General features: G+C 46.9%; 1 protein-coding gene across 2 annotated transcripts in view; it reads right to left on the bottom strand.

Annotated features, from left to right (window-relative positions):
• Positions 1 to 356: 356 nt before the first annotated feature.
• Positions 357 to 23,963, bottom strand: part of TTF2 (transcription termination factor 2) — a 37,632-nt gene continuing 14,025 nt past the window's right edge. For both annotated transcript variants that reach the window (XM_045801414.2, XM_045801415.2), the window contains exons 8-23: positions 23,132 to 23,259; positions 21,857 to 21,938; positions 19,933 to 20,052; positions 18,626 to 18,776; positions 16,546 to 16,654; positions 14,516 to 14,700; positions 13,631 to 13,784; positions 13,260 to 13,351; positions 12,354 to 12,436; positions 11,816 to 11,952; positions 10,914 to 11,084; positions 8,468 to 8,526; positions 7,485 to 7,635; positions 6,676 to 6,758; positions 4,871 to 4,945; positions 357 to 2,599 (exon numbers count right to left, since the gene is read on the bottom strand). In XM_045801414.2, coding sequence (XP_045657370.2) covers positions 2,455 to 2,599; positions 4,871 to 4,945; positions 6,676 to 6,758; positions 7,485 to 7,635; positions 8,468 to 8,526; positions 10,914 to 11,084; positions 11,816 to 11,952; positions 12,354 to 12,436; positions 13,260 to 13,351; positions 13,631 to 13,784; positions 14,516 to 14,700; positions 16,546 to 16,654; positions 18,626 to 18,776; positions 19,933 to 20,052; positions 21,857 to 21,938; positions 23,132 to 23,259 — 1,925 coding nt within the window. In that variant the 3' untranslated portion in view covers positions 357 to 2,454. The remainder of the gene's footprint in view (positions 2,600 to 4,870; positions 4,946 to 6,675; positions 6,759 to 7,484; positions 7,636 to 8,467; positions 8,527 to 10,913; positions 11,085 to 11,815; positions 11,953 to 12,353; positions 12,437 to 13,259; positions 13,352 to 13,630; positions 13,785 to 14,515; positions 14,701 to 16,545; positions 16,655 to 18,625; positions 18,777 to 19,932; positions 20,053 to 21,856; positions 21,939 to 23,131; positions 23,260 to 23,963) is intronic.

Below are 23,963 nucleotides of genomic sequence, written 5' to 3'. Positions count from 1 at the left end.
GATATGTTTTGGAAATGATTGCTAATGGAAAGAAGGAAATAGGAACAGTTTCCCAAAGTATACAAGTCTCAAGAGTTTGTATTAGAGTACCAACTGCTCTCTGAACAAGCCCAAAATCTCAGTGACTTAAAAAAATTTTATTTCTTGGGGCGCCTGGGTGGCGCAGTCGTTAAGTGTCTGCCTTCGGCTCAGGGCGTGATCCCGGCGTTCTCAGATCGAGCCCCACATCAGGCTCCTCCGCTATGAGCCTACTTCTTCCTCTCCCATTCCCCCTGCTTGTGTTCCCTCTCTCGCTGGCTGTCTCTATCTCTGTCAAATAAATAAATAAATAAAATCTTAAAAAAAAATACTAAAAATAAAATAAAAAAATTTTATTTCTTGATCATGTGATAGTGCTATGTGGGTGAGCAGGGGTGAGAAAGGAGGCACACATGCAGAAGGCTTTGTTCCAGTCGCTCGGGAACTGAGGCTTACTAGTCAGCCGATAGGGTCCATGGCCCCAAAGTAGGTTAAGAATCCCTGATCTAGTGGCTTCTCTAGGGCCTCATAGGCTTCCATCAGTTCCTTGGATTTAGTGGGCCGATGAGGGAGGAAACAGTGTGATGAATCACTTGTAAAGTTGAAGGGGAGATAAGAAATGACTTACATCACCTCTCTCCTCTTTCCATTGACTAGAACTCAGTAATATGGACCCACGTAACTGCAGTGAACACTGGGAAATGTAGTCTCTCTGGGTGCCCAGGAAGAAAAGGAAACGGGCGTTAGCAAACACACAATATTATCTCCGCTACGCTGTCAAGCACACATTTAGTGGATTATACCAACCATAACACAACTACTAAATGATACAATACTAAATGAGAGAATGACACTACGTGCTACAAATACTGTAAATTTGTAAAAATGCAAATACAGGAATACTTTAGACATTGCAGGTTCAGTTCCAGACCCCAATACAGCGAATACCATAGTAAAGTGAGTCAAATGAATCTCTTGATTTCCCAGTGCATATAAAAATCATATTTACACTATACTGTCATCTGTTAACTGTGCAACAGTATGTCTACAAAACAGTATGATGAAAAACTCTTTTATTGCTGGGGCACCTGGGTCGCTCAGTCAGTTGGGTGTCTGACTCTTGGTTTTGGCTTGGGTCATGATCTCGGGGTTGTGGGATCAAGCTCCACGTCGGGCTCCACGCTCAGTAGTCTGCTTGAAATTCTCTCCCTCTGCCCTTCACCCCACTCGCGTGTGTTCTCTAAATATTTTGAAAAAAAAATCTTTTATTGCTAAAAATGCTAACCATCATCTGAGCTCTCAGCGAGTTGGTGGAGGGTTTTGCCTCAATGTCAACGGCTGCTGACTGATCAGGGTGCTGGTTGTGGTAATTTCTTAAATTAAGGGGACAGTGAAGTTTGCCACATCGACTGACTCTTCCTTTCATGAGTGATTTCTCTGTAGCGTGGAATGCAGTTCGATAGCACTTTGCCCACAGCGGAACTTCTTTCAAAGTTACAGTCAGTCCTCTCAAACCCTGCCTCTGCTTTATCAATAAGTTTATGTGATATTCTCCATCCGCTGTCATCATCTCAACAATCTTCAGGGTCTTCACCGGGAGGAGATTCCATCTCAAGAATCCACGGTCTTGGCTCATCCACAGCTCCTCATCTGTTCAAGTTTTATCATGAGATCACAGCAATTCAAATATAATAATGACGGAAAAGCCTGAAACACAGCCACGACGTGAGCAAACACTGTCGCAAGAAATGCAGTATCTGCAAGGTGCAACGAAGGGAGGTCTGCCTGTACCGTAAAAATGCCAGGTAGTAAACTTTATTTCACAAGCAGCACATGATACTACAACAACAGGAGACGATGGAACAACATGAAGTGAGACGATACCAAATACTGGATGGTACGAGGATACCCATACCAGGCATCTGTTCACGGAAGAAGCACCTCCTTGCTCTGACGCAGGTGTGGCAGGACTGTCTGGCCAGAGACAGCTGCAGAGGCTTGGCCTCGGGGTCCTCTCTCTGCCCTGCCCGGAGACCGGTTAAAAGGAGCAGCCTCCCTGGCCGAAGAGAGGGCGAGACGGCCTCGGAAAGGGTAGTGACACTGGTCTCCCATGAGCTGAGAGGAAAAAGGCAACGGAGGGCTTTCTGAGCTTTTACTGAAGCTTTTGTACAACTCCCCCGGTGTCATTTTCCAAAATTATCTAACTCTAAGGCATGTTCTTTTTTCTGAAGTAATTTCTTGGCTTCCACGTCACCCTTAAGTAAGTCGATTGATCCACCTGACTGACGAGCCAAGTGGTTGACATGATCACTGGTGCCCAGTTCCAGCGATAAGATGGCGCCTCCCGAGAGGGCTCAGAGGGCCATGTGTAGGTCACTGTTCCAGACCCTACTGCAAACCCACAGCGGCACCACCCTGAGCCCCATACACAGGAAGTTAGATGCCAAAAAGGACTTTGAGGTCAGCCAAAGTGAGCTTCTTGACAGATTTGCCAGATCCTGATAGGACCTGTTTGGCCAACGTTTTCTTCTTCTCTTGGAGGTGTAGGATCTTCTCTTCCACTGTTCCCTCACAAATAAATCTAAAAAACAGATAAGCAAATACTCAGAAACCCAGAACAGCATATTTAATAACATATTCAAACTTCTACTTATGCTTTAGTTTTTACGTGACATTTCTTCCTTTACTCGGGTTTTCTTAGGTTTGGTTAAAAACTCCATGTTTACGAGATCCAAACGACCTTGACTCACATGTGCCTGTTTAAATGATGCAACTCAAATTATGTTTCATTTCCTTCTGAAGCTAAGGTAATTGGAAAAACACCAAAATAGGCAGATGGTATCCCTAAACAAAAAAGTGCAGAGATCCAGCTTTCACCCAAAACGCACAACCTTGATCAAGTCAGAAGGTCTTAAAGCTTATCAAGTTCCTGCCAGGTGTATGTGTGCTGGTGTAAGCACAGTGTCTTATTTCTTGGCTAATTCACAGTGAAAACAGTTTTTACCACCTGAAGAAATGCCGCTGTTGTCACGCCCTCATTCGACAAGCACCAACTGAACTTTTACAACGTGCCAAGTGCTATGTTAGGTGTGGGGACGGAGAGACGTATACGGTCCAGTCATGCACTCTCACAAAGAACACCGGAAGAGAGGCATGAAAATAAACCACCCTACGAGCCGGAAAGTGCTACAGAAATATGTCCCGTGTGCACAACGAGTAAAAGGAAACGTCTGGCTCTACTGAAGACTGAACTCGTTACGTGTGGCTTGTGGGATAAGCAAGGGTCTGCCAGACGGAACAGAGGGAGGGCGTCCTAGGGAACGGGAATGTGGAAAAAATCATGGCCGAGTTTAGAACACGGTTAGGTCGGAGGAAGATCAGGCGGTCCAGTCTGGCCAGGGCAAAAGTCAAAAGGACTCCACCATGTTGCAGAGCAATGGTGGAAGATCGAGAGGCTGGTGGGGGCCAGGTCGTGCGTGGCTTCACGTATCATGCTAAGAAATTTAGATGTGGAAGAGGGAGGGCGCAGTTTGCATTGGATACAGGGACACTATTCACACAGATGAGGGATTCAGAAGCACCGAGAGGAAGGAGGTGGTATCTCACTTCAGTCTGCGACTTCTGAGTTCCTAGACCATGTCACAGTACTTGCTGCATAGTGACTGCTCCACAGGTGTTAGATTTAGGAGCTGAATGAGACGAGTGCACAAGTGAACGATAATGGGGACGTGCACACTCGGATTCAGAGAGTTAGCAGGGATTTGGGTATCTAGGTCTGATGCTGGAGACCTCGGGGAAGAAGGCTCAGACTTTGGACTGCCTGGAGTGGACAGGATTACTAAGGGAGGTGCACACAGGATGAGGTGAGAGCTAACGACAGGGAAACCAGCATGATCGCTGTGGAATTCCCGTAACAGGACTGGTTTCAGCGGAGCAACAGGGTGAAAGGCTGAGGAGTGAATACGAGAGGTAAGCAAGTCAAGACGGTCAGTGATTTCTAATTCTTCAGGAAACCCGGCTGCTAGACTGGATTGTAGCATTAATGCTGCTCGTGGTTTTTAAGGAAGGAAAGTCCTGAAGAGAGGGACATTCTCAAAGTCGTTGGCTTGTGCGCTTCAAAAACGTCAATGTCATAAAACACAAAGGAAGACGGAGGTATTGCCCCAAATTAAAGGAGACAGAAGAGTCAGGGCAACTCAATGCTACGCAGGCTCTAGGATTTTCCTTTGCTGCGAGGGAGCTCATGGGACAAGCGGCAAAGCGGAATGCAGCCCACAGCTCAGATAGTAGCATTGTATCAGTGTTAACGTTCTGACGTGGGGCATCTTACTGCGGCTATGTAAGAGAGTGTCCTCAGTTTACGGAAACGCACCTTGAAGTGTTTAAGGGTAAAGGAGCATCACGGCTGCAACGGACTCTCAAATGGTGCAGAAAGAAGTCTACGTTCACACGCACACGTGGGACAGCACACGAGCAGTTTCCGGTATTATTTTCACAAACAAGATTTTGGGGGATATTATTCTTTTAAGAACTTTTACATTCATTTCTCCATGTCCGAAATTATGTCAAAATAAAAGTTAAAAGCAAAAAACTAATAAATAAAGGGTAGGGCTACTTTCCCTAGCCCTAATACACAAGGCTTTTCTTCTCCTGCAGGGACCAACCCCAAGGTCACCCCCAAATTGCTTGTGTTCCCTTCTGGACTGTGAGTACCAAGGAGGCCATGCCTCGGGAGCTCCAGCAGGCAAGCGGTCACCAAATACTTTACGTTCTGTTAAAACACGACCCAAGAAAGACTTGTACAAAAGGAAAGCTTGTGAAGGGGCCTAAGTTCCGGGGGGCCTTTACTCACTTGTGAACGACAACATCTTTCTGCTGCCCGACTCTGTAAATTCGGTCACAGGCCTGGTCTTCAAGTGATGGATTCCTGTGAGAAGAGAGGCAAGGCTCAAAGGTGCTGCCACCTGGACTGGGTGGGCAAGTCTCCTGGGCAGAGCCAGCCTGCAGCTATTTCTGGATGGCTCTGCAGCTACAAATGGTGGTCGTGATTTTAAAGGGTTGAAAAAAACCAAATAAACAAAAAACCCACAGTGATGAATACAGGACAGGGACTTATGTGGCCTGCAAGGTCTAAAACAGTTACCATCTGGCCGAAAATATTTACAGAGATAGTTTGCAAATCCCTGTCTTTGGCTATGTTGGCCCCAGGAAGGCTAGTGTCAGATACCTTCTTTCCCTCGAATGAGAAACTCAGGTCAGTTTGCCAGTAGAAACTCAGCACCACCGTCAGCTGACGACTGTAAGTAACACAGGTGAAACCAATGCTCCAATTCGGTCACTAACTAGTTGGACGAACTTGGGCAAATCACCTCACCTCAACCCTCTGCACTTTAGATTGCTACTTGGAAACGTGAGGGCTGCCTAATGATAGGGAACACCTTTCTTTTTCTTTCTTTTTTTTTGTAAAGATTTTATTTATTTATTTGAGAGAGAGCGAGAGCACAAGCCGGGGCGAGGGGCGGTTGGTGCAGAGGGAGAAGCAGACTCCCCGCTGAGCAGAGAGCCCAATGCAACGTGGGGCACAATCCCAGGACCCCGGGATCATAACCTGAGCCAAAGGCAGAAGCTTAACTGACTGAGCCACCCAGGAGCCCCGAAACACCTTTTTCACTTTTAATATTCTGGGATTCAACTAAAGAGACTTAATTTCTTTCCTTCTTTATAGATCCTACCAACTCCAAACTAGTTTCTCATCTTACCCCTTTAAAATCTTGGACAACATTTCTCCATTTCAGAAAACAGCATTTATTTTTTTAAGATTTTATTTTTAAGTAATCTCCACACCCAACAGAGGGCTCAAACTCACAGCCCTGCGATCAGCAGTGGCACGCTCTACCGACTGAGCCAGCCGGGCACCCCCAGAAACCAGCATGTAACTCCCACTCTGCTTTCCTCCCTCAAACGTATCACGGAGTCCTAAGACCTAAACACATCCTCCCGGAAGATGATCCCAGGTTGGCCTCCGTGTGTCAATCTGGGCCGCCTGGAGAAGCAGATGAACATGCAGCAGTCTCCGCTTGGCATAATTAGAAAACCCCAAACTGAGACTAATTATGACATTTTTCTCCTACCAACACACAAACTCATTTATCTTATTTCCGGGAAAGTTGCGGTTACGCTCCCCATGTTGCTACTACATGCGCGGCCAAGGGCCTTGTGTTAAGTGTATTCCGAACCTAACTAGAAAATTCCTTCTCCTTTTCCTGTTGGAGTAAAGCTGCTTCTTCTTTTCCAGGGCTGAGATTTCCCTGGATGTCCACAAATGGCATGAAATGTGGTGTTCTGAAGAGGTAAAACTGAGTGCTGTAGCTCTGAGCCACGGGAGAAAACCTTCTTCCCAGTTTCCATGGAAACAGATGTAAGATTAACAATAAGGTGAATGCTATTTTAAGCAGTCATTTGAAGCCTTGCTTGCTCAGGAAGTCAGGGCCATCAACAGCCGCACACCCTGTACAGACCAGTACCTGTACACAGGCAGGCAGCAGGGGTTTCCACATGACACAAAAAGAGCATCCTCACCAGGAGTCAGCACCCTCCTCGGGCACCCTGACCCCCCCCCCCAATGCTAGGACAAGGCAAGAAAAATCCAGTCATTACCAGTGCATATCCAGAAGAAAAAGGTGGTTTCCTCCAGTCAGGTTTAGACCCACACCTCCAGCCGACAGAGAGATGAGCATAACCTGAGAAAGAAAGCGCCGCATTCCCTTTATACAGACCTGTATACATCCTGTATACATACCTCGTAATACATCCCTCCCTCTGTCTCAGGTTCAAGCCCAAGACCAATACAGATAAGTACCATGCTCCTATCAGATTTCCCTCTGCTGTCAAAAACCTCTGAGATGCACTCTCCCGTGCCTCACCTTTAAGAAAACTCTCACTTCCTATTTTCTTGTGACTCAACCTCAAAACACGAATTGTCTGCCTGCCAAAATACACACACGCTACAATTTAGAGCACTGGGGGTGCCCGGCTCAACGAACTTTCCATTAACCAGATTCCGTCCACTCCCTTGGTCTCTGCACCCCCACCCCCCGCCATTGCTGCTCTTCCTGCCGCCTCCCCCCCAAGGCCACCAGTGTTTTCCACGTTCTTGCTGTCCCTCCACGTCTCCCCACACTTCCTCGTATCAAATTCCCACCTACCCTTCAAGGCTTGCCTCCTCCACAAAGATCGCTCCAGCCAACCAGCTCTGCTCTTCCTCTGCTTTCAGCCCTCGTATTTCACTCTCTTTAAAGTACCTGCACGCTTCGATGCGCACCCCAATAAATGTCTAATAAATTCGAAGCGCGTGGAGGGATCAAGGCAACGAGCGTGTATGCTCGGAGCGGCTACACTGTAGTTCTCGCTGTGCTAACCAAGAACGAGGTACGCTCCGTGACAGCTCTGCTGCGACCCACTCGTACCTGGGGGCCCCTGGAGCTGTTAAAGGCCTCCACCAAGTCCATTCTCTGTTTGGGGTTGACAGAGCCGTCGATGGTGGCAAAAGCCAGGCCATGCCTCTTCAGGTGCCACGCTACGACCTGCAGCATGCTGGTCCACTGGGAGACCACGACACTGGAAGGAAGGGTCATACAAAAACATCAACCCCCCGAAGACATGAACCAAATTCACCGGCAGGGTCTCAACACCTCTTGAGAGTAACACCACGTTACTCTTGATTCAGTCATCAAATGTGGACCGGGAAAGGCCTTCTGCAAAGGCACATGCTTAGGTCACACTTTAAGGTGAGGATGCTTCCAGTTGTTTCCAGATCCAGGGTGTAATTGGTCCCATGCTAAATGAGGTCACAATAAAGCGGCAGCCGGCCTAAAATAAGGACTGCAGCCTCCTATTATTTGGAGATCTGTGGTCCTGCAGGAAAGGGATATACGGGCCGCCCTCCCTTTGCCAGCCACATCTAGCTGCTGGGACGTCTCTACCCCACACCCCATGCTATGCTTTAACTAGGGTTCTAAGTTTTTAAATCAAAATATCCACATATACAAACGCAGATCCCTAACACACATGAAAGGGTAACAAATAATGAATGGATCCAGGCACCCAGCTCCAGAACATTCCCAGCACTGTGGGGCTCCCTGTCTGATCACACAGCTCATCCTGCCTTTTGCACCTGTTACTCCCTTGCTTTTCTTTAGCTGCTTCTCTACTTTAAACACTTCTCCAGATGCTTAGCTCACTCTGACCCTCCAGTGACTTCCTTCTCAATCAGTGCTACAAATATTTTAACTAGAAATCAGAGAGAATGTGTGCTGTAACCTCAATGCTTTCTGCTGAGGAGGATTCAAGGTCCTGGATTTATAAAAAGCTGAGATTTAGAACTATCAGCAATATCAAAGTTTCTTGATTCATCACAAACAATACTTGGATAATAAAATAACACATTTACCTCTTTTGGGACGCTGAATTTCCTCGGATTGCCTCCAATTCCACCAACAGAGATGAAACCTGGGAAATGTTATTTAGTATATGTAAGTTGTAGCAAATTCGCTTTTCTCCATCATCCCTCACCTGAACTACTGAAGTGGCTTCTCTCCCTCTGGTCTGACCCCACCATAAGCCACTCTCCTCTCTGCAGCCCAAGGGCTGTTTCTAAAATGCCATTCTTTCACTTTCTTCCCCTGGCTGCAGCCCCCGCAGGGCCTTCCCACTGAGCAGCAAGCCCCAGCTTCTGACATGACCTACCAGCTCCATGCTGCTCTGGCCTCAGCTTATGTCTCCAGCCTCCTGGCTCACTACCCCCTCCTCAAATGATGCTCCCGTCCTACCAAAGTTCTTCCTCTGCTAAGACATGCTTTGTCTCATCTTCGTCCACTCTGTCCCCTCCGCCTAGAACACCCTTCCATGTCAGATCAACGTCACTTCCTGGAAGTCCTCTCTAACCCCAAAGTATGGGTTAGGGGCCCACTGCCTACCTGCTACTAGGGCTTTCATTCCTATTATCATGGTCTTTTCCACCCCACCCCTTGTATATCAATCATCTCTTGCTATCATGACTTGACGTGCTCCAAGGAAGCAGAGCCAGCATAGGACAGGTTCGTTTCTGGTTCACACCCCTAGCATCAAGCACGTAGCTGAACCAGAGAAGGTACTCTCTGAACATGTGCAGAAACAGAAAGAGCAAGAGCTTTACCCAGTTTAGGGCCCGCTCCAAGGCTGTTGAAGAAGAGGAACCGCCCAGTCAGAGAGACACTTGCTAAGTTTTCCCCCAAAAGCTTTCTGAGTATTTATCACTCCCCCAGAGCACATTCGAGTCCACGAGGGAGCGGCTGGGCAGAACACATGAGCTCGACTTGGAGAGCAGCTGGACTCATCCCTCCCAACCGCTAATGCAAATGACCTTTTGAAAGCCTCGACGGGCCCTGGAGTTCATCTCCAGGACGGTGGAGGAAGAAGAAAGCTGGACAGGGAATCGGGAGATGAAGAGAGTTCTTCTGTTGTACCCTTCGGGACTCCTGGTGAAGAGTGCAGATGCCTCACGGCTGAAACAAGGGGCCGCCCGGACGGACTCTGGGGTGCCCTCAGTACCTACATCCACGCTGCCCTTGTTCGAGTGCTCACCTCCAGAGGTCCCCACCCCCCACAAGGCTGCCTTCCAATCTCAACAATGTGCTGGACAGGAAGTGAGGACAGCACCGGACCATTCTGAATCCGGAAGGAGAAAGAAAAGCGCCTGGTGTCCTGGCGACTTGAGGTTGTGTAAGTGTTTGGACTGCCATACAGAAACGCTGGCAATGGGTATTTTGAGACAACTTTAGTGGGAGAGCCGGACTCACGGTCCATGAGCTGGCGTCAAATTCCAGGAACATTCTGCATGGGTTTAGGTGTGCGCTGCCAAACTCCCTTCCCTGCGTGCAACAACCTTAAATGGTTTGAACCACTGTTAATGGGCTCGCATTAAAAAGCCCTGTGAACAAGTATTACCCAAGTATTAGATGAGGCACACAAAGTATGGGGACTCTTAAGTTTTCATCCAGCAGCTAACTCTGAAGGTGCCAGGACATGAAGTTGGTCCACAAACCGTGTTCTTCCTATGTTTCTTTCACTTACTAGTGGTGAAGACCTCAGTAAATGTTTTCAAAATTTAATTAAAAGTAATTCTTAAGTAACAGCATTCCCGTGGCAGTGACCTCATTTCTAGTTACATTTAAAGAAAGAAAAAAAAAAAAAGCCTTTGAAGAGAAGTTGAGGCTGGGAACGGCCGCTTGAGACAGCAGCTGAGAGAGCCTAGCCCCACTCTCAGGGTACGCAGACTGATGGCGTATGCTCCAAGCCAGCCAACAGAAAGGCAGGACTCAAGTTACAGCACACCTCAGCCTCCCTCTGCTACAACGCTTCTGCCTTGAAAAGCTGTAATGAAAATAGGACAAAATGACTAATGAAGATAGAAGGCAATTTAGGAAATAATACTCACAGATGGATGCCTTTCAACAAGTCCAAGCAATTGGCGCTTAGATGTATTACACAGTCTCTGGGGTCAAGCCTTTGTTGTTTTCCTTTAAAGCTTTCCCACAACAAATTGCTCACTCACGGAGGCCCTGTCACTGCTGTAAACCTGATAGGCAACTTTCCCAGTGATCCATGACAGAAAACCTGCCTTGCTGCTGGGGCTGGCCCAAATCACTCTCTGAAAGCCCACTATGTAATAAGACTCGTTTATTCGTGAAATAAAATGAGAATTTAAGACTGGAGGGGGAATTGGACCAGCTCAAATCTATAGTTCCAGCGCTGCCATGCAATGGCTGTACGCACTCAGACAAACATGTCGCTCTCACGCACGGAAAATGTGAGAGGAAATCCAAGTTTTTCTACCAGAACAGAGGTGACAAAAGTACCTTGCTGCTCACTCTTGTGTTCTCAAAAAGCTCTGCCTTGAACTGTTCACCGTTAAGGGAAATGATGGGAGACGGCTCCGTGTCACAGAGTTCAGACAACGTCATAGCACTGAGCTGCTCTTCCAGAGAAAGGGCGAGGCCCTCACTTTTCAGTTCTGCTGGGTCCAGGGCCTGAAGGGAATACAGGAAGAGGACGGGGGGGACAGGTGGACAGTTGAGGCAGCAAGCCATGTTATTTGCCAATGAAGTGACGACTGTTTAGCATTTCATACAGCAAAATGTCTTCTAATTCACCATCGGTATCTCCTCAGAGAAACCCTGATTAAAATGTAATCTTGCAAGTTTTTCACCAGATGAAAGATAAATCAAATGATGGAACTTCTTAGAGATTTGCCAGACAGATTACATGATCATTCTGTTTTCCCCAGCTAAAGCAGTATAGTTAATTAAGCTATTGATAATCAAAACACATTACCACAGCTCCTCAAAAAGACTAACAGACTCATCTTAATTATGGATGTGCCTCCATCCAACGTAAAGACAACTTTTCCAATTGCATAAATACTTGCTTTTTCATGACTAGCCTTAAAAGCCCCAATACTGCCTGAAGGCAGAAAGAACTAGCAGCTAAACTGGCTTTATGACATCCTAAAATACCGAAGTATTCATGAATGGTTTACCAAAATGACACTTTCCCTTCTAAAATAAAGTTTATTTACAAAAGCAAAACAATAAAAGCTGTTCCAACACTATGGGAATTATCTCAAGATCAATAAAAACTAATATAAAGTAAAATAAAGCAGCTTCCTCTTCTCCGCCCCACCAGAAAACAGAAACACCCCAAATGCCATTCCCCTCGACCCGCAGACACTGTGGGGGAGCACACGAAAGGCCCTTCTTACCGACTTCAGCAGAGACAGGTGACAGCAACACTGGCGAAGTCTCAGCAACTGGGTCAACAGCACGTGGGGGGTGCCGGATCTCTGCGGGTCTGCCACCACCCGGGGCCCGGGCCCACTGGACCCAAACTCCTGGGCCACTTCCATGAAGGAACACAAATCACAGGAAACAAGACAAGATTTAAAACAGTAATATGGGGAAGAAGCACAAACTGAAAGCGGCCATCTTGAACTTCTCTGATCTGCGAGTCAATAATATAGCTGTAACTGACCTCTCCATCAAGGAAGCCAAACGAAATACTGGTTTTCTTTATGGACCTAGTTGCGTTTTAATAATGCGGATTTCAAGAGTAACTTAAAAGAAGTTGAGATCACCAGGTCTGGCGATCGCTGATCAGCTTATTTTACTCTGGTCTGAGGTTCCCAGCTAAGGTCAAGTCTCTGATACCAAGCATTCATTACGTCCTGTAGCCGTAACTTTACCAGATCTAAAACCACATTTTCATTACTTGTACGTACTCATGAATGTCCCACCACTTACCTTTCCTGAACGGATTATCAGGGCTTCTTCCGGATTGGTTGCCCCCGCATTCATGCCCTTTTAGATAGGATCGCAGAGCTGACCTGCCTCAGATTGAAAGAGAAAATGCACTTGTAATGTTTGCTAAGACCAAAGAGGTTTACCAATGGTCACTGCTTAACTGTAGGATCTTGACTAAAACTTGTTAAATAAAGTCAGGCTCATGGCGGGCACTGGCCAAAGGTAAGAAAATTAATTATTTTAAAAGCCAAATCATTTTTAATTAAGTGTCAATAAACATATTAAGAGTATAAATATTAAGTTTGATGATAACTTACTGTTAATTTATAACATATTACTGTAATGTTAATATTAATTAGTATTGGCTTATATTTATCAATAAATACAATAATATTACATCAGGTTTACAAAGAGAAAAAAAACATAGTCACATTAGAAGTAGACGTACCAAGTGGGAGAGGGTAAATCTAGAATTTCAGGAAGGACAAGAGGTTTAGAGAAAGTACAAAGAACAGGTGACAAGAAGGATTACAGAGCAGTTTGTTGTTTTAAGTTCCAATGAGATGCTGAGTAACAGGTCAAAGGTCAAAGAGATGTTCTTTCCCAATATGGCCCCATAGGATCAGGTCACTGGTGTACAGTGACCACACTGCTTGGCTCCCACGCAAGGAAGCCAATGGAGAACAGGGTGAGTGTGTATACAAGACACAGGTGAGCGAGGGAGCAGGTGAGGAGAGAAAGGGAGATTTAAAAACCAACACAAACAAACAGAAAAAGGAACACAGACATCCAAGTCATCAATAATACTATAAATGCAGTCTGAAGAAACCTGACCCTTAACTCACTCCCAAGCAAAGACCGGAATCACACAACAATCAATGGGAGGTGCTTCCTCATTGCACACACCTTGATCTTGCCAAAAGGACACTGTAAACATTCTCTTCATCGTCAGAAAGCTTTAAATGGTGCACTTGAAATTTCCGCTGGGGCAGCATCACCTGGAGGAGAAGAAATCAGCTGGTGAAGTCAGACAAATGACCTGGGCTTTGCAGAGTACCTTCCCCACGGAGGACACTGGAAACCTAGTCAACCCCTGGGCAGCACTCCCACCTGCCCTAAAAACAGGATGGCTGTGACACATGGCCACCTAGGGCCCCCTCACATGCAGATGGGACAGTCCGAGGCTGCAGAGCAAAGCAGATGGCTGTTCAAGCCAAGGGGAGGACGTATCAGCCTCCTTCCCTGGCCTCCCCCAGGGACACGTATAAAGAGATTACCAAGGGCTGGCCCGTGGAGTCCAACTGATCTTTTGTTCTCCTCAGCAAAAGGCTCTTGGTTAAAATACTTAACCGTTCTCCTCCTTTCTTTGAACCATTGTCAACCTGGCTCTTCCACAGCCGGAAATCATCGAATGGAGAACAACGAAGAAATCTTTTTTTTGTTGAAGAAGAAGACAGTAGGAAAGAAGAATTGGAGAATGGTTTAAGGAGTAAATAGGGGTCCAAGGAAACACAGCAGATGAGAAACAAATCCAATTTTCTGTTACATCCTTCATTCAATCATTTTTTAACAGTGAATTTCATAGCAAAGCTCTGAGAGACACATCAAAAGAATCTAAGTCGATAACAAAACCGTATTATAAAATGTGAATTTTCCCATTAATGATGTCTGTATCGTCACAACAGGACATATAACCAATAGCTGGAATTTATTCCTAAAGCTTCAAAGGCCGGCAAAGAAATTCCATATCTTCTTATGGGCTGACTTGAATAAAAGCAAAGGCTTTAAAATGAGCATTCTTTTCTGTTTGCTTCGAAAAAATAGTAGGCCTGACCCTAGGCCATACGCTTTAAAGCAGAAAAAGCCCAAAACATTCACTGGACTGAAGAAAGAGGACTTTTGTTCCCTTTCATTTTAATCCATCCTATATTTTTCCATATATAGGGGCTGGATGTAATCATAGCCCTGTATCTGCGAGTCCATCAACCGATTATCTCCTAATAAATATGAATTCTTTTGCCCTTTAAAGGTCGAGAAGCTTGCCCTCCGCTCCATGAGATAATCTGGTGCACACTCTGGAGCTTTGTCGTGAGATATGGGATAACGATGAAGGGTTAACTGACATGGTTCGCATTTACATAATCCGGAGGAGTTCTACTCACTTGAGTAGGGAATACATGTCCAACAAGGTGTTCTGAATGGGGGTTCCGGTGACAGCCCAGCGGGCCTGGGCTTGGAGACTGCACACAGCCATGGAAGTCTGCACTCGGGGGTTCCTCACACAGTGAGCTTCATCCAATATGATTCGAGCCCAGACTATTTGCAGCAAAGGTGTTTTCACACTGTCCTGGAAGAAACCCAAGCGCCATCATCAAGGGTATGGGTAAATGTACGTGTCTTCAAGAAGAGAAGGGGAAATAATGAACAAGTACTGAGGATCCACTCTTACTATCCAGTTTGAGGGCTGAGATCAGGTATACCGAAATGAGAATTAAGCTGAAGAAACCAAAGTGGAGACAGGGGGTAGAAATTAACAAGTCGACCCGAGAGTCCCAATCCTTGAGTTTAAGACGCTTAAGGGCGGGGGCACCTGGGTGGTGCAGTCGGTTGGGCCTCCGACTCTTGGTTTTGGCTCAGGTAGTGAGCTCAGGATGAGGGGATCGAGCCCTGCATCAGGAGTCTGCTTGAAATTCTCTCTCTCCCTCTCTGCCCCTCTTGCTCATACTTGCTCTTTCTCTCTCTCAAATAAATAAATCTTTAATTTAAAAAAAAAAGATACTTAAGAGTCAAGTGTTTTGAGTTTTCAAGTTAAAACTCAAAAGTGAGCAACAGCCGTGGGTCAGGACTACGCCAAGTGTCGAGCCTGGAAATTCACTCATTTCAATAAAATACTTACTAAATTGACAAAAATTCACTAAAAATTTACTGCAAGTCTACTTTTATAACGTAAGATACGAAATCAGACATAAAAGATAGTTCCCAGCCTCAAGGAACTCACAGTGTAGCGGGAAGAAAAACAAGCAGAAAGATTAATTAGAGCACGATGTTTATATATTAAGTCCCACTGGATAATCCAATACATGCTGGAGGACCCTCGTCAGCGTGGTTCACTGCTGTATCCCTGATAGCTGAAATAGCATCTGGCACATAGCAGATACCCGGTATTGGCTGAATGTGTGCAGGGCTATGACATCAATAAGCACAAGGTGCTAGGAGAGGCATTTAACCAAAGGATTAAAGGATTCTTGAAGCAGGTGAAAAAAACACCCAAATTAATGTGGAAAAGGCACGAGGCAAAGCCTTCCATTCAGAGAGCGCGCAAAGGCACAGCAGCATGACAGAGCAGGGCAGACACAGGTCCCCTGGTACTGCGCATGCGCTGAAACAGGGAGGGCTGGGGCGCAGGAGATGAGGGAGGGGCAAGTAAGGCAGGGTCATAAAAAGCCCCATACATCATGTAAAGGAACTCCAGTTTTATCCTGAAAGCAATGAGGAACCACTGAGGAATCTGAATAGTTCATTATCAACAAGAGTTGGTCTGACTGGAGAAGCATTCTAGAGATTTCCTCAAATACGGAGATCGGACGAAAAATAACATGCAAAAGATTCGTTGTGGGAAGAGCACTGTATTTTCAGGAGAAAAACGGCCCACAGTAACTAGGCAATAAAGCCTCTACGCTGTGTAACTGAGACGACCTTGGACGCCCTAGCAAACACTCAGGGTTTTCGACTGGTTATCGTTTAGCCTCGGGCCCCTTTGTGGCCTCCTTGTTTGCAACCTCTTTCCCTGAGAGGCAGAAGAGAGGCAGGCAATCACGACTTAACACAAAAATACTAGTACTCAAATCCCAGTCTTCACATTAAATATAAAGAATACCCTAAGAGTATACCCAGAGGACTCTAAAATACAGCGCGACAGGTGGGGCTTCCCACATTCACGTGAGGAGCACCACTATGACTGGGACGTCGTGAACATTCGTTCCACACAACAATGACCTACTGTGGCGAACCTCAACCTCTACTCCTGACAAAGTCTATCTAGAATAAACAGGAAAGGAAGAGAGGAAAGAACTTTCCGTTTCCACATGTGGAATGTGTAGGCCATTCCTGCCCGCACAGGAAGGTACCTTTGCTGTGTGTGACGTTGCGGAAAGACTCCGGTTAACTTATGAGGTGCAGCTCCCAGACTCACCTTCCCCACGCTGGGGTTTGCACCAGGGATCACTCCCTCTTCTTTCTGTGTGGGAATCTCCTTGGCCAGAAGGTTATAGGTAGTGATCACGATGTCATATGTAGAGAGGCTGCACAGACAGGACACCAAGCAAACAGTAAACAATCCCTCCATGACTGACAGGAGAGGTGGAGTTGATCCCTTTATAAAAATGCCTGCAGCTGCAAGGACAGTTGGCAGAATTCATTAACTCATGTCCTCAATCCACACATACATGGTTTGGGAGAGGTAAGTTTTACTCACTTGCCTTACGTCTTACCTCTGATCATTGTTAATAGTCTGGTTACTATAGCTAAATGGCCTCCCTGTTCCCCTCCCATGAGTCAGAAAGAAAAATCTCTGGCTGGAGTCCTATAAAGCTGGATAGGATCTGGCAACAACAGAAGCAGGGTAGGGAATTAACATTTAGTAATGATTTGAGCTAGATTGATGCTGAAGGTCCAGGGAAGTAAGAAACCCTCAAAGCATTGTCATCTAGATCTGATCTTGCGCCTTATCATTCTATAACGGATTTCTGAAAACCCATTAATCCAGCCTTGACATTTGGGTAAAAAAATACATGCTGTAAAGCTTTGCGTTTACCTTGCCTATACTCTTTACATGTAAAGATTCTTAACAAAAGGCACAAATCTTTTTTCCAATGAACTTAATATTGTGCACCTGGGGGAACATCCATAAATACTTTTTTGATAAAAATGATATGCCTAATTCAGAGGGAGCACTGTCTACACGTTGACTTAGCATCATACAGAGAAAGAAGAAGGATTAAGGATGATTCCAGTCAACCAGTACATTCTGAATACCAAACCAGCTATGACTGAAGTGCCAATCAAGTAAGCTTTCCTGTTTATTCTAATAACTATCTAGAACAGGGGTGCCTGAGTGGCTCAGTTAGTTAAGCGTCTGCCTTCGGCTCAGGTCATGATCCCAGGGTCCTGGGATGGAGCCCCATGTTGGGCTCCCTGCTCAGCAAGGAGTCTGCTTCTTCATCTCCTGCCCCTGCTTGTGTGCACTCTCTCTCGAATAAATAAAATCTTTAAAAAAAATAGAACAAAGGCCAGTCACTGGCAGTACTCTGCTGGAGAAGGCACGCAGGCCTGTCACTGCTGCCCCATCTGCTAAAGTGACCCTCACTCATGAGAGTGGGTATAAGACTGAGGACCCCCAATTTTGCAACTCACCCCTGAAAGACTACTGCCCTGTTCTTTAGGAGATAAAATATCCAATATGACAGGTTGGGGGGATTATTCAGAAGCAGAAACAACTCTATTCTTGACTAGATCAGCAAGTATTCAACCCAGCCCATCATATTACAATTAGGAACAAAAACCAATATCTTTAGGGGAGCCCGGCTCGCTTGGTTGGTGGAGCATGTGACTCTTGATCTCGGGGTTGGAAGTTCGAGCCCTACGATGAGTGTGGAGATTACTTAAAAATAAAATCTTAAAATACAAAAAAATCCTTTAAAACCAAAAGGCAAAGACTAGGACTAAAATTACCATCTGGGGAAACATTTTCCTTCCTCCTTCCTAATCCTCCCCCTTCAGGAATTCAGTTAGGTCTAATCCTAAAGTGTTGAATCTAAAACTTCTTAGATGGTTCCTATATGAAAAACACAGCCAGCCTATACCAACTAATCATTAATATTCTACCAAAATCCTCTTTAAGACTGGGCTGGTTGCATACACACAAATGGAAAAAGACCGTGAATTTGGAATCAGAAATTCAACGAGGATGAAATAACCGTGGCAGACCCTCGTGTGCCAGGGCTCCCTGGCCAAGAACTCAGGCATCTCAGGCCACCTTGCACGGCAGCTCTCGTTGTGGATGGCGACAAGGATACAGCAAAAGAACACCATTCTCTTTCAAGATGCATCTCTTAGCACAGGTGAAGGATGCTGGGTGACGACGGTGCCTTCAGTCTGCACAAGTATCATTAGTCCTGACTACACGAGAGCTCAGGGAGAATAGGGAAGGCCAGTATGGCCGCTCCAGCCAAGAGGCTCAGGGCTCGCACTGACTGCCATGTTTCTGCACTTACACTTTTGCACGTTGATCCCGATTGGGCCCATGATAGAGACAGACTCTTAGCGTGTTGTTGCTCACACGTTTCATCACCTCGTTTTTCCAGTGATGGATCAGGGAAGCAGGACAGATGATCAGCGTTCCACGGGAAGTGAACTCACAGGAGTCTTGAGGGGAAAAAAATCAACACCTCATTGCTATCATCAAATAATCTTTAACTCTAAAGGTATCTCCTCTTCTTCTTGATTTTTATTCCTTCAGTCAATATTTTTAACAAACTGCTGCTCTTATTTCCACACACAGCGTATAATAGAACGGGAAATGAAAGGGGTGGTCTTTTAACTCAAAACACTTCTTTATTTTCCCCTGTAAAAAGGTCAGACAGAGCGAGTAGCTAAAGAGAGAGAGGAAAGGGTGCGGCACCGGGCCTCGGTCTAAAAAAACCGAGGTGCTTCCACAGTGGTCTAGAGGTAGAAGCAGGATCATTTCCTACCTCGTCCTGAGTTGATCCCCCTGATAAGGGGGTATTATTACTTTTTGCTGAAAAGCATAACTTAATTACATCCACATTATAAGTACAAAACCCCTAAGACAGGGAAAGATTACGTGGGAGCCAGTTAGTGATGGAGTATTTGTACCACTGCCCCCCCACAATCTCTTCGCGTGTACACAGTGTCACTCCTGTGCCTAGGGACACAGGACCCAGCTGCCACCGTGCTCAGGAGAGGCCCAGAGAGAGGACCGCCAGATGTGCGCCCGGCCTGCCAACCGAGCAATGTCCTTGCGTACATGGCAAGTCACGTGTGATGTGGTGTTGCCGACACATTTCATACAGAACCTCTAAAGTACCAGAACAGTGGTTTTAGCTTTACGACAGAGGTGAGGTGAGACAGAAATTGTCTAGAATTGGGAAACTCACAGACTTTCAGAAAACATGGAAACAGCTGCTGCTATGGCGGCTAAAATCGGAGCTTGCGACAGACCCTCCTTAAACAAATTATATATTAACTCATTTGGCCTGCCGTGGAGTTGTGTCCTCAACATTAACAAAAATCATCATCAGGGCCATTCCAGAGCCTCGGCTTTCTCTACGCACTTTTTTCTAATCACAGGTCAGGGTAAGTTTATAACCAAAGGGGAAATGATCACTGGTAATGAGCAGACTCAGCCTCGGAAACGGTGCCACAGTTCAGAGTCTAACACCGGTTTTCTAACGGATTAATGACATATGACCAGATGTATTCTTTCATAGCTTAAACATGTCCACTCTCTGCTGACTCAGACAATTTAGGAAATAAGACGCTACAAAGGCATTTGTGTTACCATCTCTGGAAAGCCAAGTCAATGCCGTGTTTTTGTCCCCTGCTTTGTTCTTCTCTTGATTCTTCTGGGTCAGGATGAGTGCAATCATTGTCAGGGTTTTCCCTAATCCCATATCATCCGCTGGAAAAGGAAAACCAAAAGTCAGAGAGTTTATTACTTCGGGCGAAGAATCCCCTCCACTTCAAGAGAAGAAACCACCGGCAGAGCTTAGCCCTTGTTGTGCTGCTGCTACTGGTCCAGGCGCTATTCTTTCCGACCCTGAACAAACCCTTGACCTTGTGCACGAAGAGGAACCCTAGTCCCTGCTCGTCATCTAGATCAAAGACATTCACCAGGACTTTTGTGAAACGTAAAGCTTATTATTTAGACCCTATTCCAGTGCGCGTTATATTCCTGCTTATCTAATGCAATCACTGGTATCTGTCTCAGTTTGGTGATACTGTCTAGTCTTTTAATTTTTCACTCCCCCGAAGCAGAAAGATCCAGCAGACGGAGTCCATTCAAAACAGTCCTCCATTCCCTTAACTTACTCATCAAAGAACGGCATAAACTAACCTTTCTCGGGTCCTGTCATTGTGCTGGTCCCTGAACTTCCCGCACTGAATTTTCTATTTACGCACGATAAAATATTCTTGTCCTCACTGTAACAGTTTAAATGACCATGCTGACATAAGCAGAAGTCAAAGGTCACAGCATGGGTTCTGGTTCAAATTCTGGCCCTGCGACTGTGTAGACAAGGAGTTAACATAGCAGGCCTCACCAGCACCCTCCGGAAGGCCTGCTGACAGGGCTGGCCCTGGGCTGGCATCTGGGAACTCCAATTCAAGCAGGGTTCCCACCACTCCCAGAACTTCTAAGAATGGCTCACTGTGCCTGCACCGCGTGCCCAAACATTATGGTTTATGCTGAACATCTGCTTTTCTTCTGGAAACCTGGCATTTCAGGACCAACCAGGCCTGAAGCTGCCCGTGTGACCAGCTCCCAGTAAACACCCGGGGCCCAAACTCCCCCACTTGCCAACATTTTACACGTGTCATCACAGCTCACCCCGTGTGATTTCACTGCAAAAGGCCTCTGGAAGCTTCCACCTGGTATCCCCTGAGCGTTGCCCCGTGGGCCTTTTCTCTTTGAGATTTTGAGTTATAACACATCAAAATGATTTTGTCTCTTTACTTTGTAATAAACCCTAGCCAGGAGTACGACTATACACTGTGCATCCTCCTTGCAAATCATCGAGCCTGGAGGTGGTCCTGGGGAGCCCCGCCACAGCCACTTACTAGCCACTGTGGCCATCTGTCATGTTTCCTAGAGCACCTTGGAAAATTTTAGTTTGATGAGTCTCCAAAGCAGAACACAGAACGCTTGCTTTCCAAGTTCCCTTGCACCTAAGGCCCTGGCAGCACGACTTGGCTCTGGAGAGCACATGTACTCACACGAGATTTCGACTCAGACAAGCAACTTGAGAAAAGAGGTTCCCTGTGAAATCCTTTCTGCAGGAAGGGGTGGAGACAGGAGTCTCTGACTCTGGTGGGCGGTGGGGGGGAGGGCAACGCTTTCCTTTAGAGCCTGATGGAGCAAAGCAGCCACGACAGTTCCCACAAGACGCTCAGGTTCTTACTTGGCTTTGGCCATGCTCCTAGACGTCTGGCCTCCAGCCCGGCTCTCCACATCTCCAGAGACTCCCTGTGCCAGCAGAGAATGAACGCTTCCTCTGCTTAATTAGCCACAGTCAGCTTGTACCGCCTGCAGCCACGACCTGACTGATCCTACAGCTGTGTACTCGACCATGTTGCTTTGCCACCCTGCACCTCAGTTTCTTCATCTGTAAAAGGGGCTGCACCGTGCCCACCCCAGAGCTGCTGACAGGATCAAATGAGACAACATACAATACGTATGTTGGCTCCTATCATAACAACAGACTCACCCAAAATTCCTCCGTGTGGCTTCTGGCTTTCCCGCCATAGCAACCAGGCCAATGCCTGCTTCTGATGCAGCAGCAAGGGGACCTGACAAAGGGAAGAACCAAAAGCTGAGTATAAATTCCCAGAAAGGGCTGGACCCTGACTACACGGACTCTACGCTCTCCTCTCCTCTTTTCTCCCAATATGCCAACTGTCATGGGGCTGCTCACTGCACCTCGGAGGTCCTTGACTCCACCTCCCACCCAGGGTGACCGTACGTCCTGGTCTGCCCGGGACAGACTTGCCCCTACTGGCCGCATGTCTACAAGAGCGTCCCCCACCCCCTCAAGTCACAGTCTCGCTCTGTCTGCTTTAATCAGCCTGGCAGTTTCTACTGCCTCCAGCCAAGACCTCTGCCCGGCCACCTTCCTTTCACTGATGAAGCCGTTCCGATGGTTCTTCCTCATTCTCTCTTAAATGCGACTCTCCTCTCTGCAGGCAATGTCCCGATCTGTACCGTGAGTCATGAATTTCAACAGCCCTTTGGCGGACACCCCCTTGCAGTCTTTTCTTAACTCAGTTCATCTCCTCCTCCGGGACGAAAACAACCTTCAGCCAACACTGGCTCAAGACCCTACGTGATTTTGTGCCAGCTCCTGCGCAAGGCTAGGTGAGCTGCTTCCCTGTGCCGGGCTGCCCCACAAGGGAGACCCCCGCTCAGGGACGTCACCTGCTGCTCCCCGTCTTCACTTGCCAGTGCTACTCCCGCCATCTTCTCTCCAGCCGGAGTGTCTGGCTTCTACCCTCTGTGTTTCCCCCAGGCTTGCAACTTCGTGAAGACACGGGGTAGGCAGGCAACGAAGAATTCTTTACCTACGGTGGCTTTTCCCTTATTTTGTATACCGTCCGCAGTCCATTACGGTGCACATTTCACCTCTGTTTTCGTGTCGTTTTCTAGTTGTTTCATATATGTTGTCGATGCACTTCCCCCCAACTAGTTCCTTAAGAGCACCAAGTCCTTTGCACCCTTGTGGTACCTACCGGAGCTCAATAAACGGGTCTTTTATTGCTATCGACCGCCAGAACTTATTGGCTTTAAGAAAAAAAAAGTAGGTTTTGTACTTTTTTCTCACTGTGAACCAGGAGGAGAAAATACTAGAAGGGAAGCCACGAAACTGTTATCTGTAGGAAAGATCCATCAGGAGGGCACTCTGCGGGCAGCCCCGCAGGGTCTCCCCGTCCGCGGCGCAGGGACACTTGGAGAGGACACTCGGCACCACGAGGCTCCCCCAGCTCACCTTCAGCCCAGCCGGGTCCTCCGCCACAGCCGTCTCACCGGGCCGCGACTCAAGTGACGCGTGCAGCTCATCGATGGCTTTACTTATGATTTTCCACGTGGCATGAGGGCCGTCTTGTTTCGTAGGGCCTGCGTACAGACAGGTGGTATCTAAAGATGTCACAGGTGCTCCACTCAGCACTTTATGATTGGGGGGGGTCAGAGGGAGGGACAAGCAGACTCCCCCGCTGAGTACAGAGCCCAACACAGGGCTTGATCTCACAACCCTGAGATCACAACCTGAGGCGAAATCAAGAGTCGGACGCTTCACCGACTGAGCCACCCAGGCGCCCGAAACAAGTGCATTTTCTGTTCCTTTTTAGGCTGGCCTCGGCTGTATCCGGCACTGAGTCTATTTCTTACCTCTGTTAACTATGGCTCTTCCACCTTCCCCCTTTCTTCCTTTCTCTGCTTCCTTGCTTCTCTCCTTTCCCTTTCTAGATCTCTAGCAGTCCTCAGCTGGGAGAAAACTGAGTTAGTTTGCCCAGGCGCTGCCAGCCAGCCTGACCAGTGAGCTCAAGTCCCGTCTCCTGACAGCAAACTGACCCATCCTAGGACATGTGATCTTTATTTGCAGTGACTTCTGAGCCATCGTGTTTGGGAAAGTTCAGGACGGAAACTCATTTAAATAGGGTGTCACTGCTCTCGGCGGGTCTTTGGTCATCAGCTTGACGTCTGTCGCTTCTCTGCTCTGCCTTAACACACGCACAGGGGCAAATGTGCCCGCTGGTCTGCCTCCCTCATCATGGTGTAAGTCTGAGTTTTCCTTCATAAACATTTCCGAGAGATTCCCA

This window comes from Ursus americanus, chromosome 12, assembly GCF_024610735.1.
Source record: "Ursus americanus isolate L20-20 chromosome 12, mUrsAme1.1.p, whole genome shotgun sequence".
Classification (NCBI taxonomy): domain Eukaryota; kingdom Metazoa; phylum Chordata; class Mammalia; order Carnivora; family Ursidae; genus Ursus; species Ursus americanus.
The sequence above is the reverse complement of the archived record's forward strand: the minus strand, read 5'-3'. Positions and strand labels throughout refer to the sequence as shown.